The 15,488-nt window shown below is 53.4% G+C and overlaps 2 protein-coding genes and 1 long non-coding RNA gene across 3 annotated transcripts in view; 2 read left to right on the forward strand and 1 right to left on the reverse strand.

Annotated features, from left to right (window-relative positions):
- Positions 1 to 55: 55 nt before the first annotated feature.
- On the forward strand, positions 56 to 7,068 carry NLE1 (notchless homolog 1). Its single transcript, XM_063173902.1, has 13 exons — positions 56 to 79; positions 356 to 502; positions 583 to 800; positions 917 to 996; positions 1,233 to 1,309; positions 2,449 to 2,546; positions 3,845 to 4,037; positions 4,422 to 4,557; positions 4,803 to 4,849; positions 4,970 to 5,172; positions 6,059 to 6,218; positions 6,304 to 6,374; positions 6,830 to 7,068. Exons 1-13 carry the CDS (start codon positions 71 to 73, stop codon positions 6,840 to 6,842), a joined length of 1,452 nt encoding a protein of 483 aa, XP_063029972.1. The 5' UTR covers positions 56 to 70; the 3' UTR covers positions 6,843 to 7,068.
- An 800-nt stretch (positions 7,069 to 7,868) lies between these two features.
- On the reverse strand, positions 7,869 to 13,074 carry LOC134427799 (uncharacterized). Its single transcript, XR_010030233.1, has 3 exons — positions 12,750 to 13,074; positions 9,992 to 10,142; positions 7,869 to 8,373 (listed from the first exon to the last, which is right to left on the reverse strand). It is a non-coding gene; the product is annotated as an uncharacterized LOC134427799 (long non-coding RNA).
- Positions 13,075 to 13,166: 92 nt separating this feature from the next.
- The window catches only part of ULK2 (unc-51 like autophagy activating kinase 2), a 37,055-nt gene continuing 34,733 nt past the window's right edge, over positions 13,167 to 15,488 (forward strand). The window contains exons 1-2 of the mRNA XM_063173901.1: positions 13,167 to 13,857; positions 15,019 to 15,111. Coding sequence (XP_063029971.1) covers positions 13,765 to 13,857; positions 15,019 to 15,111 — 186 coding nt within the window. The 5' untranslated portion in view covers positions 13,167 to 13,764. The remainder of the gene's footprint in view (positions 13,858 to 15,018; positions 15,112 to 15,488) is intronic.

Consider the following 15,488-nt stretch of genomic DNA (forward strand, 5'->3'; position numbering starts at 1 on the left):
CGCCAGGGGGCAGCAGCGCCGCGCTCGGCGCTCCCCGCCCGCTTCCGGCGCGCGTGGGGCGGGCGCGCACATGGCCGCGGTGAGCGGGGCCGGGGTGGCCGGGGCCGGGATGGGCAGCGCCGGGAAGCTGCAGGGGTGGGAGTGCTGCGGCGCTCCGGGGGCTCCTCGCCCTCTCCTGGGGTTCCCCCGGGCGGCTCCTGCTCGGTGCGGGCTGTTTCTCCGTCCCGCGGTCTCCACGCGCGGTCCCCCTGTAGAGGTTCAGAGGTTCCCTGTCCCCGGGCGGGGATCGGTGCCGGGGTGGGAGCTGTGCCCGCCGCCCGCTGGGGTTCCCGGAGCTGAGCCCGCTGTCCCGCAGAACATGTCGCCGGACGAGGAGGATGTGCAGCGGCTCCTGATCCAATTTCGCGATGAGGCAGGGGAGTGCCTGGGCTCCCCCTTCGACGTGCCGGTCACCATCACTCCGGACAAGCTGCAGCTGGTCTGCAACGCCCTCCTGCAGAAGGTGAGACCCTCCCGAGCTCCCCGGCACCCCCAGCCCCACCGGCGCCGCCCTCGCTACCTCACCTGCCTTCCCTCCCGCAGGATGAGCCGGTGCCTCTGGCCTTCTTCGTGCACGATGCCGAGATCGTGGCGTCGCTGGAGAAGACCCTGGCAGGGCAGAGCGTGGAGACAGAGAAGGTCCTGGACATCATCTACCAGCCGCAGGCGGTGTTCAGGGTGCGGGCGGTCACACGCTGCACCAGCTCCCTGGAGGGACACACCGAGGCCGTCATCTCGGTGGCTTTCAGCCCCACGGGAAAGTACGAGGCTGTGGCTGCAGGCGGGGATCAGGGCAGGGCGGCAGCTGCCGTTGTCCTGTCCTGGGGACACTGTCCTGTCCTGGGGACACTGTGCTGAGCTGTTCCCCCTCTCCCAGGTACCTGGCGAGCGGCTCTGGAGACACCACTGTCCGTTTCTGGGACCTGAGCACGGAAACGCCGCAGTTCACGGCCAAAGGTGGGTGCTGGGGAGTGCCAGGAGGGCACCTTGTGACCCCTGTGTGCCTGGGGGACAAGCAGGGCAGAGCCTGGTGCTGTCTGAGCTGGGACTGCAGCCTGGGGAGGCAGTAGCTCTCTTTGGCAAAGTGGTGAAAGAGGGGCTGGCCGGGAGGAGCACAGAGTGGCTTCCTGCTGGGACACCAGGGACACTCCCAGCTCTCCACTCACACCCTCTGTGCTCTCTCTCTCTGCCAGGTCACCGGCACTGGGTGCTCAGCATTGCTTGGTCACCTGATGGCAAGAAACTGGCCTCGGGCTGCAAGAACAGCCAGGTACACCTGGGCTCCCTCAGCATGGGGCTGGGGGGGATTAGGGGTGTTCCTTGTTTCTTCAGGGGTGTATCCCATTGTTTGGAGCAGGATTCCCATTCTCCAGAGGAGCTCTGTGTGTGTGTGAATGTGTCCCAGTATTGCAAGAAGCCTCTCTGTGCCAGGCAGTGCTCTGGCATTGTCACCTTGGGGAGCTCTTGCTGCTGAGTCCTGCTGTCTCGTGGCAGACGCTTTTCCCTCTGTCCAGGAAAGAGTCCAGGCTCTGGATGTGGTCCTTGGCAGGCAGCTCCATCACGAGGGAGGTGTCTGGAGTGAGGATGGGTCAGGCCTGCTGTTGGCGTGATCCAGCCGTGCTGCAGCAGCCTGGTCACAGTGTTCCCACACAGACACGGCCAAATTCCCTCTTGCACAAATGTGAAAGGAGTTCAGCCCTCGCTGTGGGGCAAAATTCGTGTGCCTGAAGTGCAGAAATGTGTGGTTAAATGGGAGCTGAGTTCCTGAGGGGCAGTTTCTCTCTCTAACCTTTGAATGGTCTGGGAGCAATGACAGCACTCACAGAGCTGCCAAAGTTGTGATGCCAATCCCAAGGAAATGTCCTGGGCCAGGGTGGTTCAGCCATGGTTTGGGGCTGCTCTGCCTTTAATTGAACCCAGAGAGCTGCTTGTCCTCCTTTTCCCTATTTCTCCTCAGTTCTTAAGTAGGAGATGACTAATGCCTTGGCTCTTAAGATGAACATTTATGTAGAGAGAGAATCAACAAGAGAAAACCAGCATGTGTCCCACCCACAGCATCCGATAATCAGCAGCATTTAGCTGTGGCTTTCACTGTGCTCTGCAAACACTCCCTGAGTTTCTGGCACGGGGTGGCTCTTGGGGGACTGTATCTTTTTTGAGTTGAGTCAGATAACTTTGTAGCAGCAGTGCTGTAGGCAGACAGGAGGGCAATCAGGTCTCATTCTTTTGGGTGTCAGCTGATTGCTGCAGGGATTTGGAAAGGCATCCAGCCCCCTTCCCCTGCTGCTGCCTGCGAGTGCAAACACGATCCCAAGGACACCTCTGCTTTCTAAATGGAGCTCCAACGTCTGTGGGATTCACATGATGTCTGTGGCCTGACGTGACCCTGGTGCTTCCTCTCTTGCCCAGATCTTCCTCTGGGACCCGGCCACTGGCAGCCAGATCGGCCGGGTGCTCTCTGGCCACTCCAAATGGATCACGTGGCTGTGCTGGGAGCCGCTGCACAGGTGAGTGAAGGGCCAGCTCAGCCCTTCCCCTCTGCTGCTGTGGAAAAGAGCAGCCTGACCTGAAGGGCATTGCTCCTGTTTGCCTTGCTCCTGTTACAGGAAAAAGCCCACGTCAAACAGCTCTCAAGGTGAGCTGGGAAAAATCTGGGAGCCAGGAGTCCCGGGTGCTGCTCACAGACCCTGGGAGTTGCTGGGGAATCACTGCCAGGCTGTGTCTCTTTTCCCCTGGGAATAAAGACACGCCTGCTTCTGTGGTGCTGGACAAACCCTGATGTGCTGAGGTGGGAGCAGGGAAGCCTGGTGGTGTCCAAGGGCAGAGCTCTCCGTTCTGCTCTCCTGATCCTGCTGGCCTCTGTCATGCTGTTTGTTTATCATCAGGGATGATTAACTGTACAATCCCCTTATCCCTTCGATCAGCTAAAGCTCCCTCTGGGAGAGGTGGGTGGAAGGGGACAGTTGTAGCCATTAATCCAAGATGTTACAGAAATAAATAAAAAAAGAAAGAAAAAGGGCCCCTTCAGAGCAGAGCCCTGCAAATTGAATTTGCCAGTAGGAAGCTCCAGCTATTTGCAGACAATTAACTGGATTAGCAAAAAAAATGATTGTAAGGAAGATGAGGAAATGGGGAGGAGAGACATGACCCTGCCAGGACTGCAGTTCTCCTTCTTCAGCCAGTTCCAGTGCAATGGGAGGGGCTGTGCTCTTCCTCCCTGCTGGTGCCACCATGCAAAATGATAAAGATATGCAAAGGCAGAGGTTGTGGCTGCCCTGTCCTTGCTGGGTTGTGGCCAGCTGCTTCCAGATGTGTTCAGTTTGTCCCCTGAGCCACAATGGATGTGGATGGACAGAGTTCCTTTCAGCTCTGTCCACAGGCTGGAGGTGAAGCATGGCAGAGGCAGGGGAACATCCAACACATTCCCAATGCCATGGGTCTGTGCTCCCTGTGTGAGGCTGATCCCCTGCCCAGGGCTCTCTCCAGCCTGTGCCCAGGGAAGGTGCCAGTGGGTTAAAGTTGTGCAAGCAAGGTCATTGCCAAGGCCTCAGCTGCCAGGTTTACCCTGGACTGATTTCTCCAATGTGCAGCCCAGGAGTTGGTTTGGAGGAGGCATTTGTCTGCCTCTCCCCTGCCTTGTGAGACCTTGTTCCCTGGAGGTCAGTGCTCTGCCCCTGACTGGCCTCTCTCTGATCTTAGGGCAAAATAAAGTTACATTTTATTGCCTGCTGGACCCTTGAATCCTCTGGGGCTGGTGGGAGGGAGCTCAGGGGAGCTGCACAAATGGATTTGATCTCTTTGCCAGAAACCCAGAGTGCCGTTACCTGGCCAGTGCCTCCAAGGACTGCAGCATCCGCATCTGGGACACGCTGATGGGCAGGTGTGACAAGATCCTCACGAGCCACACGCAGTCCGTGACCTGTGTGAAATGGGGGGGCGATGGTTTGCTCTACTCCTCCTCCCAGGACAGGACCATCAAAGTCTGGAGGAGCCAGGATGTAAGTGAGGGACTGCCCTTGGGCTGCTGGGCACACTGTGGGGTAGCTTTGTCCGCTCTTCCTGGCACAGCTTGTGCCCTGGAAAACAGAGCTGCTCTATCTTCCTGACCTGTCAGACCTGTTGCTTGGCACCATTTGCAAGGGGTATCTGTTGTGTGATGTTTTCATCCTTAAGAGCATTAAATGGGTCTAAAAGCTGGAAACTTCCCTGCAGCAACCTGAGCTGGTGGGTGTTGTGCAAGGGAAACTGATTCCTGAAGCTCAACAGCGTTCCGTCTTCCCTGCTTACTGAACCTGCCTGCAGCTGGTTTGGAAAGTGTGGGGTGTGTCCCTGCAGCCTGGTGGCTGTGTCCTGTCCCTGTCTGAGGGTGGCTGTGTCCCCAGGGTGTGCTGTGCCGCACGCTGCAGGGCCACGCTCACTGGGTGAACACCATGGCCCTGAGCACCGACTACGTTCTCCGCACGGGCGCCTTCGAGCCGGCCGAGGCCACCATCAACCCCCAGGATGTCAAAGGCTCCTGTGAGTGCAGCACCCACCTTGGAGGCTGGGGGAGGGCTGGTCATGCTGGAAGTCAAGATTTTTCTTGCCCATGCCAGGGTGGAGAAGTCTGGGGGATGGGGAGGTCACTTTGGCAAATTGAGCGGTCACAAATGCTCCTGCTAAACCTGCAGAGCCAGGACTGGACTTGGCACGACAAGGTTATAAAATTTCTTTTCATCTAAGGATTGCCAATCTCTCTTTCACCCTCCTTTTCCCTTTTTCAGTGTCGGAACTGAAAGAGAGGGCACTGCAGAGGTACAACCAAGTCCGGGTAAGTCCCTTTTGTCCCTGCTGTCACTGGTGAAAGCAGTGGACACCCCAACACTGCTGTGCTTTCAAGCTCTCCACACCTGGCTTGTACAAAACTTGGGCTCTTCCATCTCCTTTTCAGGGCCAGGAACCAGAAAGGCTTGTCTCGGGGTCAGATGATTTCACCCTGTTTCTTTGGAGACCAGCAGAAGACAAGAAGCCACTGGAGAGAATGACAGGCCACCAGGCATTGATTAACCAAGTCCTGTTCTCGCCAGACACCCGGACCATCGCTAGTGCCTCCTTTGACAAGTCCATAAAGCTCTGGGATGGTAGGACAGGAAAGTGAGTTGGTTTGTTCTGTTAGAGGTGGTGCTGCTATGGAGTCTGTGTGTAATGCTCAGGGCACAGAGGGCTGGGCCCAGTTCATTGCCAGCAGCTCCCTGGTGTGTTCAGCATCTCTGTGGCCTCAGCTCATACAAAGTCACTCTGCTGCCTCTGCGTTTTTCTGCCCTTGGGAAGTCTTGTCTGGCTTTTCTTGTGTCAGGGTGTCTGTGCTTGGCTCTGTGTGTGCAGCCCCACTGTGACTCAGCCACAGCACTGCCTGGCACCTGTTTGCACACCCTGTTGCTGCAGGGTCAGTTCTCCGGGGCGGGTGCAACTGTGGTGGGATGGGATGTTCCACTCCAGTGATCTCCTGAAGATGTGTGTGTTGGGAACTGGAGACTGACCCAGTTTAAACAGTTCTTGTGCCAGAGAACAGCTTGTTCTGGATGATGCAAATTCTTGTAGTTACAAGTAGTGCTGTTGGTGTTTGGATGCTCCTGTAATCCAGCTTTTAACTTTCAGCTGCAGTACTGGTGAGCTCTTGGAGGCAGCAAACCAACCTTAATGCTCATGAGCTTGGCTTTCATGTCAGTGATTTTAAAGGTCCTTCTAAATCTGGGCTGCTCAGCTAGAGAGGGAAGGACACACCTCTGCAGGTTACTTCACACCTGAGGGCTGAAGTGTTGCCTGCTGGATAAAGGTCTCTTGTCTGAGGGGGTGGGATGGGGAGACATCCTCTAGAAGGTTCTGAGCCCACTTGGGAGAGCTTTTGGATGGAGTCTGTCTAGCAATTGACTGCCTGAAGTGTGCTGGGCATCCTGTGACTGTTGGTGGAGAAGAAACACGAATGCAAGGGCAGGTTAGGAACAAAGCCTGCTGCTCTGACAGCCTGTCCTTGTCCCAGGTACCTGACATCGCTGCGGGGCCACGTCTCGGCCGTGTACCAGATCGCCTGGTCAGCCGACAGCCGCTTGCTGGTGAGCGGCAGCAGCGACAGCACCCTCAAGGTCTGGGATGCCAAGACAAAGAAATTGGCCATCGATCTGCCCGGCCACGCAGATGAGGTGAGCTGCCTGCTGGGGCTGGGGGCTTTGGGAGGCAGCAGGGACCCCTCCTCCCAGCACAGGTGACTGATTCCCATCTCACCAGGTGTATGCAGCGGATTGGAGCCCGGACGGACAGAGGGTGGCGAGCGGAGGGAAGGACAAGTGTTTGCGGATGTGAGTAACCTGTTTGTCCATGAGGGTGTTGCAGCTCCTCCCTGTGCCCCTCAGAGCCACAGTGCCCTCACAGGGACCTGCATGGTTAGGGCATGGTCTCCTTCAGAGAGCACTGTGTCACGTCCCAGCTGGGAGAGAGACCTGACCTCTCTCAGGGCTGGGAGATAACTAGAAAGCAGAGCCCCTCCAGCCGAGGGGGCTGGAATTTGACTCAGGATGAAATTTGACTCAGATATTTTGACTCCTGGAGAGGGAAAGGAACAGTTGCACCAGCTGGTCAGGTCTTCCTTTCTGACCTTCTTCCCTTTCCCAGTCATGCAGACAAATTCCTGGGAGCTGGTTGCCATTTCCCTGTGGCTGGTGACCCCAGGTCCCTGTGGTGCTGCTGTTTTCTGGTGCCTGCTGGGCAGAGCTGTGCCCCACCACAGGGTCACAGCAGCTCTTTCCCTTTGCAGATGGCGTCGATAGGAGCAGTGCCATGGAGCTGGTCCTGCCCTCAGCACAGTCCTGGGACATCTCCACGGTGATGGATGAAGAGATTGACCCAACACAGCTCCGTGTTCCCGTTGGCAGCTCTCCCTCATGGACTCTTTCCTTATATTTATTTAAGGAAATTTTAATTTTAGTTCTTATTAAGAGCTGTGCATTGTAGGATGATTTCCTCTGAACATCACAGGAGCGATATCTCATCTGCCTCAATCTCAACTGGCTTTTTATTGGAATTTCAGCCTCACAGTAGCCATTGTCCTGAAAGGGGCAAGCAGAGGGTGGAGATTGCTATTGCCCTTTCCTGCTCTGTGAAGAATCCTGTGGAGAAGAGGGTTTTAGTGGGAACAGAGAGGGTTGTCCTTGTGTGGCCTCCAGAGAGAGAGAAAAATGGGAAAATTCAGCACATCAATCCATTGCAGAATTGTGCTTGGCTGCACAATGTCACAATGTCTGGGACAAAGATCTGCTGAGAATGAGGACTTGGGGCTTCTCATTATTCCAGTAAGGTTTTGCCTTTCCACACAGCCCCATTTCCCTGTGGGCTGTGCTGAGCATTATCTGCCAGTGATCCTCTGCATCCACAGCAGATCACTCCTTGGCTAATCTGTTCAGGGTGCAACAGGCCTGGACTTCAAACGACTGCTGGAGCTGTGCTGAGTTTTGAGGTTTCAGCAGCTCCTGGGAATGGGAAAATGAGACTCTGAACAGGGGAGAGAGTGCCCATTTCCCATCCACCACTGGCTCAGGGGGAGGAAGGATAGGGTGGGGAAGAATGGAGCAGGAATTCTGTGTGCCACTTGTCCCTTGCCCTGGATACGTGCTGACAGCAGGGCTGGGACAGACACAGAAAATAGCAATACTGCCATTGCACAGGGCTGGCTCCTTCTGGAATTTCTCAAATGCATTTTCTTGCCCAGTGGGTGAGAGGGATTCACACTGTCAGCTGGGTATTTGTAAGTTTGCTTATGAGCCCTTTTATCAGTCAGTTCAGGTTTCCAGCCACCATGAGGTGAATAGACCTAGACAAAGTGTTTATTGCCAGGATGCTTACAAAACAGAGAAAATCAAGATGTGATTAATAAGGAGCAGAAATGATACTGTCAGATTTAGTTGCAGTGGGTTAGCATGAAGGTCAAAACATTCTCCATAGCCCTCATATGCAGATTACTACAACTCAGAACAGGAGTTTGGGTCTCAGATGCTTCCCAGCTGCAGAAGATGCATTTTAGGACTTTATCCCTGCTTTGGAGGATTAAGATGGTGCAGAAATGGCCTCTTGTTTGTCTGCAAGTGTTCATGTGAGCCACAGACTGGAACTAAGGGTTAAATCTTTAACATGATTGAGAAGACAATCAGCAGTTCCTGTGAGTATCTCCTCCTGCCAGCCAAGCCAGCAGGGATCTGTCTCTGTGGGATCTTTTGGGAAGAGCTCAGTATCCCATAGCTGCTCTTTCATTAGGTGCTTCCCCCAGCTGGTTCCTGCTGACAGTGAAGGCCTGGTTGCATCCATCTACATAAACAAAACCTTTTGTAATTCACTGAGGTAAATGTGGGACAGGGTGGTTTAAAACCAGCTGGTCAGTCTGCCCTTGGGGAGAAGAGGAGCAGGTCACTGGTAACAGCCAAGAGGCCTGCCTGGTTTCCAAGTTTTCTGGGGTGCTTGTGCTAAAGGGAATGACCCATCCTTGGAATTTCAGCCTTGTTCCCAAGTCTGACTTGCTGCAAGCAGCAGCTCCTGGTTGCAAGTGGCTCTTCCTGAGTGAAGAATCATTCTCTGCTCCTCCCCTGGAGTTCTGCTCAGGGTCACTGTGCCCTGTCAGTCCATGGTGTGTTTTGTGTTGGAGGCAGGGATGTATCAGAGCTCAGGGACACGATCCTGCCTGTGGGAACTAGGCCTGGCTGTGCATGTGTGTAGGTGTACCTAAAATATCAGTGTACCTTGCCCACTGATTTCCAAACCAAAGCAATCACTGTGCCCTTTGACCATGCTCTTGTCATCCCTTCACACTCTGCTTCTGTGACATAAGGCCTGATTAGAACTCACCTTTCTAATGCTGAGCAGAAAGGTTTTCCAAGGGGAAGTGAGACCTCTTGAAGAAAGAGAGGGCCTTGTAACAAAGGTCACACCAAAATAAGCTCTTGGGTTTAATCTTCCTGTGATCTGATAGCAGGTAGATTTTTGAGCCACGCTCTGTGATGGCTTTGCATGTAAACCAAATTGTATTTTCTTATCTAAGCATCTGCTGCTATTTTTACCATTCACACAGCAGCAGGCTCCATGCATACTGAGAGCTGGCCCTGCTCCAGCTGTATTCCTTAGCAATTCCTGCCACTCCTCCCACTTTGATTTGAATGCAGCATTTCCCGGGCCTGGCTGCAGTCAGAGCCTGCTCAGGCTCTAGGGAAGGGAAGGGAAGGGAAGGGAAGGGAAGGGAAGGGAAGGGAAGGGAAGGGAAGGGAAGGGAAGGGAAGGGAAGGGAAGGGAAGGGAAGGGAAGGGAAGGAAAGGAAAGGAAAGGAAAGGAAAGATTGCAGATGCAAATTTGGGTTGATGGTGTTATTAATGGGGGAGATGTTACTTTGTGTTAAAGGACAAAGCTAAGAGGTAGGCTGGAGCTTTGTGATTGCATTTTTGGGATCAGAAGCCCCAACCTTACTGAAAAGCCTGAGCTTTCCCAGTGCTGTTTGATAGGAATCCTGGGATCTGCTTCCATGTTTCAGTCCAGTTCCTCCTGAGTTACTCATTAAGCATCCCACACAGGTTTTCCTACCACAAGGGTGTTATTTTTCACTGGTAATACAAGAATAATTTTAAGCATAGCCAGAAACTGTCTTGCAGAGCCCTCTGACACTTTCTCCTTTAAAAGCCCAGCTGATGCCACCATTAATTTTGTTACAAATCCCAATGGAGGACAGTGGTGATAAGGACTGGGAAGTGTGCCAGTCCTCTGAGGAAGGGTTACCTGTCTAATGAAATGCTGAGTGTGATGGAGGGAGGGAAGGAAGGATATGGTAAGAACACCTGGAATGCAGTAGATAGCTCTGAGGTGAGCAGGGTTCTGTCAGATTCCTACCTTTGGAAGCTGATTTAGATAAGGGAGGCCTTAAAATCCATGTGAAAACTCTTACTTGGGGCTGTGTCTTGCTTATCCATGCAAGTGGAGTGTGTGTTGTGTTCCCTGGGTCCTTGGAGCCACATGTTCCTGTCCTGTTCAACTCAGATGATCTCTTGAATATTTTCCCAGATCTGTAATTTAATTTCCATGTGCAAGTTTATAGCCTGGGGAGAGAGAGAGAGAGACAAGAAAAATCTTTCAATGAATAGGAAGAAAATGAACTTCATTCATTGTTCTGCATGAAAAGTAGGAAAAGCAGCCTTGTTCTGCTTTTTTTTTTTTTTTTGGTCAGCCCAGGCATTACTCAGGTGATGTTTCTACCTCAGGGTTGCATTTTGGTGGTGTGGTATGGCAGAGAAGGGTTTGCTGTGAAGTGCATTGGTGCTTTTGAGGATGAAAGGTGTTAAAAAAGCTCAGGGCAGTGATGTCTGTGTTCTGCGGAGCTGCTACCAGATGAAAGCATCCTTCTCTGCACTCAGACAAGCAACCTGGAATTTGCTAATTCCTTCCTTGATGTGTTGCCCTTGTGATCAGAAATGCTGGCTCACAACTGAGGACTAATTTGAAGCAAGGTGGTGCAGCTGGGAAGGAGCCCCAGAGCCATCTCCAGCACTGCTCTTCTGTTTCCTTCCCTCTGTGAATTCTGTGAATTGCACAACTGTGGGTTGGGGGTGGTCTCTCAGGTCTGCAGCTCCTGCAGAGTGGGATGCTAAAAATGAACCAACTCAGGACAGAGTGGTCCGTGGTTTTGAAGGATCACTGGGGTGGATCAGGCAGGGGCACTGGGTGTTTTAGTGCATGGTTGGAGCAGAGCAGCCCCGGGTGCTGCAGGACACAGGTAAATGCTGGATTTAAGGTGTTTTTGAAGGATCACTGGGGTGGATCAGGAAGGGGCACTGGGTGTTTTAGTACATGGTTGGAGCAGAGCAGCCCCGGGTGCTGCAGGATACAGGTAAATGCTGGATATCCGTGTGTGGGAGCAGCAGGACCCCCACGGGGTTATCCTGCACCCTCTCCCAGCATCTCCAGCACTTGGGAAAGGTGAATCCAGCCCGTTCTTCCTCTGAACTCCTCCAGCACCCAGTGACGGTGCTGTTTGCAGGTTCTTTGTGGTGTGGATGCCGGAGTTCCCGACGCGCAGCCAGTCACGGCCCCAGCTGGGAGGAGTGACCCGCATGCAAATCCCGCAGCCCTCGGGTGCCGCTCGCTGCCATCCCAGCGCGGGGTGTTTTGTTATTCCGGTCAAACCTCGCTGCCGCTCCTGCCTGTTTGTCCTCGCTGTGCCCAAACAAACCTGCTCCAGGGCTCCAGCCCCATTAGGAGGACAAAAAGGACGTGAGGCAGCGCTGCTGCCCAAGGGAAATGTGTCGGGAAATGTGTCTCGGTTCGCAAGTGTGATGCAGATCGGGTGGCTTAGTCGTGGCTGTGGTGACTTTTATCTGCTCAAACGGCATCTTCTGAATGAATTTGTTTTTCGGCTTCCCTAGAATGTAGCTTGTGACATTGATTTTGGGGTGAGGATACACGCTGACGCTGGGAGGATTAATACTGAAGTGAGAATTGGTGGATGGCAATAAACAACCGGTTCTGAGGGAAATTATTTTTATGAATCAGAATATTTAACACATGGAGGCTTGTGGGCTTTTTCCTGGTTTAAAGGGACACTGTGAAGCATATCACAAAGTGTCTGTTACTACCAACACTTTAATTTATGATTAACTTGGAATATTTTTACATCTCATTTATTCTTTCCAGAGGGGTGTTCTCAGCTGTTGAATTTATTGTCCAACTCCACTTTCTTGGTGTTGTTTTTAGGGTAGTGCTGGAGTGGATTTTGGGTGGGGGCTCAAAACTTCACCAGATAAAGGGGGGGATTCAGTTTTGAGGGGTTTTAAAGCCCTCACAAAAGAAATCTCTTAGGATTCCTCTGATAGCTTAAAATGCCCCTCATAAAACTGTCAATCCTTAAGAATCTCTTGCTGGATATTTTTACATCTAAGTTCATTGTCGGTGAAGAAGTCTTTAGCTGAGGAGGTCCTGACATGGCACACAGCTCCAGGTTTGGAGTGTTGGAAAGCCAAGGGAGATAAGTGAGGAATGGGGAGAGGCCCAGCTGCAGAGCTATTCGCTCAGTCTCTCTTTTGATCTGGTGACACTGAAAGCAGAGCCTGCCTGGGTCACGCCAGGGAAGGGACAGCCCAGCTGTGTGGGGTCACAGCCTGCATCCACTGGGGATACTGGGGAAGCCTGAAAGGGTCTGGAACTGGGATGTGGAGGTGGTGTGATGGAGAACATGGCAAGAGAGCAGTGAGGAATGAACACAGAGGAAAGGAGCATAATTATGTGAACCTGGAGGTGAAGGTCAACGGCTCCATGTGACTGTTGTTCGGTGGCTGGTTGGGTTTTTTGTTTAATGTTTGTACGTGCTGTAAACAGCTCCAGGCTGATCTAAAAGTGCTGGGAGGCAGGGGCTGTAAATTACAGGCGTTGTTCTCCTTATAAAGGGAGCAAACAACTCTAAGTGTTTTGGCTCACAGCACTTTGAATGCCTGTTCCTCCATTGCCTCTCCATCCATTGAAATTCCTTGTTTCAGGTTTGAGGGAGAATCTTGCTCACTACTGGAGCAGGGATAGGGTTGAAAGTGTGTGACCTGGAGCAGGGACAGGGCTGAGGGTGTGTGACCTGGAGCAGGGACAGGGCTGAGGGTGTGTGACCTGGAGGTACTATCTAAGCAGTGCCACTGCCTTGGAAACCTGGGATGATCCCATACCTGACTGTCGCAGCTCTTGTCCTGTGCAACTCCGCTCCTCGCTCTTCCCCTGGTGGCCCCTCAGCGTTGTCCTCGCTGCCGGGTGCGCCTGAGGCGGCCGAGGGAAGGGCTGAGATGATGGCCGGGCTGAGTTTGGCCTCTCTGCCCCGGGGTGAGGGCAAGGGTGGGCCCAGGGGTTTGGATCACCCTCGTCACTGAGAAGACGAGCACACCGAGCCCCGGAGCCCTGACGGGACGGGTTCAGCGCGGTCCCCGGAGGGCTCGGGGCAGCGGCCCCGCTCTGAGGCGCTGGCGGCGGAGGAACCGCCAGGTTACCCGGGGTGAGGCACTCTTTGGCCGCCGGCGGAAGCACCCGAGCGCCCGGGCCTGCGCACTGCGGCCTATAAGAACCGCGAGGCGGTGCATAGGGCCGGGCACTCGCAGCCGGGGCTGGCCGAGTGCGGATATCTGTGGAGGAAGTGGTGGAGCCGCAGGAGCCCCGGGAGGCGCTGGCGGCCTGAGAGACCCCCGTCCGCACCCTCACTGCTTCCTCCGCTCTCGCGAGGGCTGCGGCGGCGACAGCGACAGCCATCCCCGAAGCCGTGGGCCGCGCCTCTCCCCGCTTCGCTGGATGCTCTGGGGTTCGGTCCCTGAGCGGGGCCGCGGCGCTGGCAGCCCCCGCTGTGGCGGGGCCATGGGGCCGGGCAGCGGCAGGGCACGGAGCCCCCTTCCCCGCTGAGAAGGCCCCTCGTTCCGGCGCCGATGCCGCGCTGTCCCCTCACAACCGACCCTTGAGATTCCCCTCTTTCCCCTCCCCATGCCCGACGGAGCCCCTCGCCTCGGTGACGCCCTGCAGCAGCCCCGCCGGCCCGGGGGTCTGCGGCGCTATGAGAGGAGCTGCCCCCGCCGCCGGGGGCAGCCAGGACCGGGGCAGGCTCCCACCCCGCCGCCGGTTGCCGTGAGGCGGCTGTAGCTGCAGGAAGAGCCCCTTTGTTTTCCCTCCGTCCTTCCCGGGGGCTTCATGCCCCGCTGAGGGATGATGGAGGTGGTGGGGGACTTTGAGTACAGCAAGAAGGACCTGATAGGACACGGAGCCTTTGCTGTGGTCTTCAAAGGTCGCCACCGCAAGGTAAACAGCGACGGAGCGGGGCTGGTTACACAACTCGGGGCCCACAGGAGCCCCTCGGGTGGGTGACAGCTGCGGTGGTGGTGGGAGGGTTGTGTCCTCTGCGGAGTTTTGACGTGGTTTGGGAGAAAAAAGAGCCGAAGGGAGATGCGGGCTGGGCTGCGGCCCGCGGCTGCCCCGCGGCCCTGAGCCGGGATCCGGCCCCGGCATCCAGAAAATCTTTATTTTTTCCTTTCTCTCGACCCCACCGGCCTGTCCGCGGTCCCACCGCTCCTCCCCTGTCCCTGCCATAGCGGCGAGGGGAGAGTTGCAGCTGTAGGGGAGGCTGAGCCCTTTGTTTGTCGGGAGGGTCATGTTTATCTCGCTGGATAACGAGGGATCTAATGGAAAATTGTCTCCTTTGGGATTGGCTGAAGATTTCTTAAATTCAGAGGTGTCTGGTTTCCTGGCGTGACTTGCTCATCGCCCCGGATATTCATAGTTACGTTATGGTTTCTTGATGCTGGGAGTTTATTCTGGTGCCTAAAGAGCTTTGCTTTCCAGAAAACAGCCCTTGAGATTTAGCATTTTGGAGGATTAACAATGCTCAGGGCTTGGAGAGGCGCGGTGCAGTGATTTTGGGGTTAAAAAAAAAAAAGAGAGAAATGAAAACGGAAACTTTAAAGGCCAATGGAGGTGCTCCCACCTCAGAAATAAATAATATAATATATATTATAGAATAATATATAAATAGACAATACATAAACTTGCTTAAAACAGAGGGGGTTCTGTGCAGTTTTCATCTGCAGAGTATAGAAAAGCTGAAAATGAGAAGTCCTTAAAAAGGACAGTGAAAGTAACTTCATCATTGAGAGAAGTCTAAAAAAGCAAATATATAGCACTGCTACCAAAAAAATAAATGGGATATGATTACTTAGGTTTTGTTTTGTTTTGTTTTTAATGCATTGGAATCCATTAAAATGCAGTGTAGCCAAATGCAGTGTAGCTGGATTTTAATAGCTGTGGAATGAAATAGTTCTTGATGGTGTCATGTGATGTAGTAATAACTGGTGGGTAGAAGAGGGGTGATCTTGCAACTTTTTCTCTGTATTTTCCTAGATAGTTGTTAAGAGAATAAAGTTTAAAAAAAAGTAAACTAACAGTACTTTTTTTGTTCACTTCCAGAAAACTGATTGGGAAGTAGCCATAAAGAGTATTAACAAAAAGAACTTGTCGAAGTCACAAATCCTACTTGGGAAAGAAATAAAAATCTTAAAGGTATGTTAATTTGCAGTGATTTTTAAAGCTGCTTTGCTTGAAAAGGAAAAGAGACTTCTGACCTAGTTCATTCCAGGTCATGGGTGCTGTCACAGTAATTGCTGCTGTGATGTTTCATTGTTAGCGATCCAGAAATAAAAATACTAAGAAAAACAGAAAAAAATTTACATCTTTAGTTCTGGAAATGTCTCAGAGCAGGTTGTGAGCATGATTTTGCAGCTAAAAGAAGCAAATTGTTGTGGAAACAGTGTCTGTGCTTTGCTTATTGCACACGTGGAAGAGTTTGTCCTTCAGGATGGCCAATGGGGCTCCTGTTCCCAGCAGATCACAGCTGAGGGTGAAGCATCAGTCTTTGATCTTTCTTCATCTTTTTTGCT

The sequence above is a fragment of the Melospiza melodia genome, chromosome 21 (genome assembly GCF_035770615.1).
Source record: "Melospiza melodia melodia isolate bMelMel2 chromosome 21, bMelMel2.pri, whole genome shotgun sequence".
Lineage (NCBI taxonomy): Eukaryota > Metazoa > Chordata > Aves > Passeriformes > Passerellidae > Melospiza > Melospiza melodia.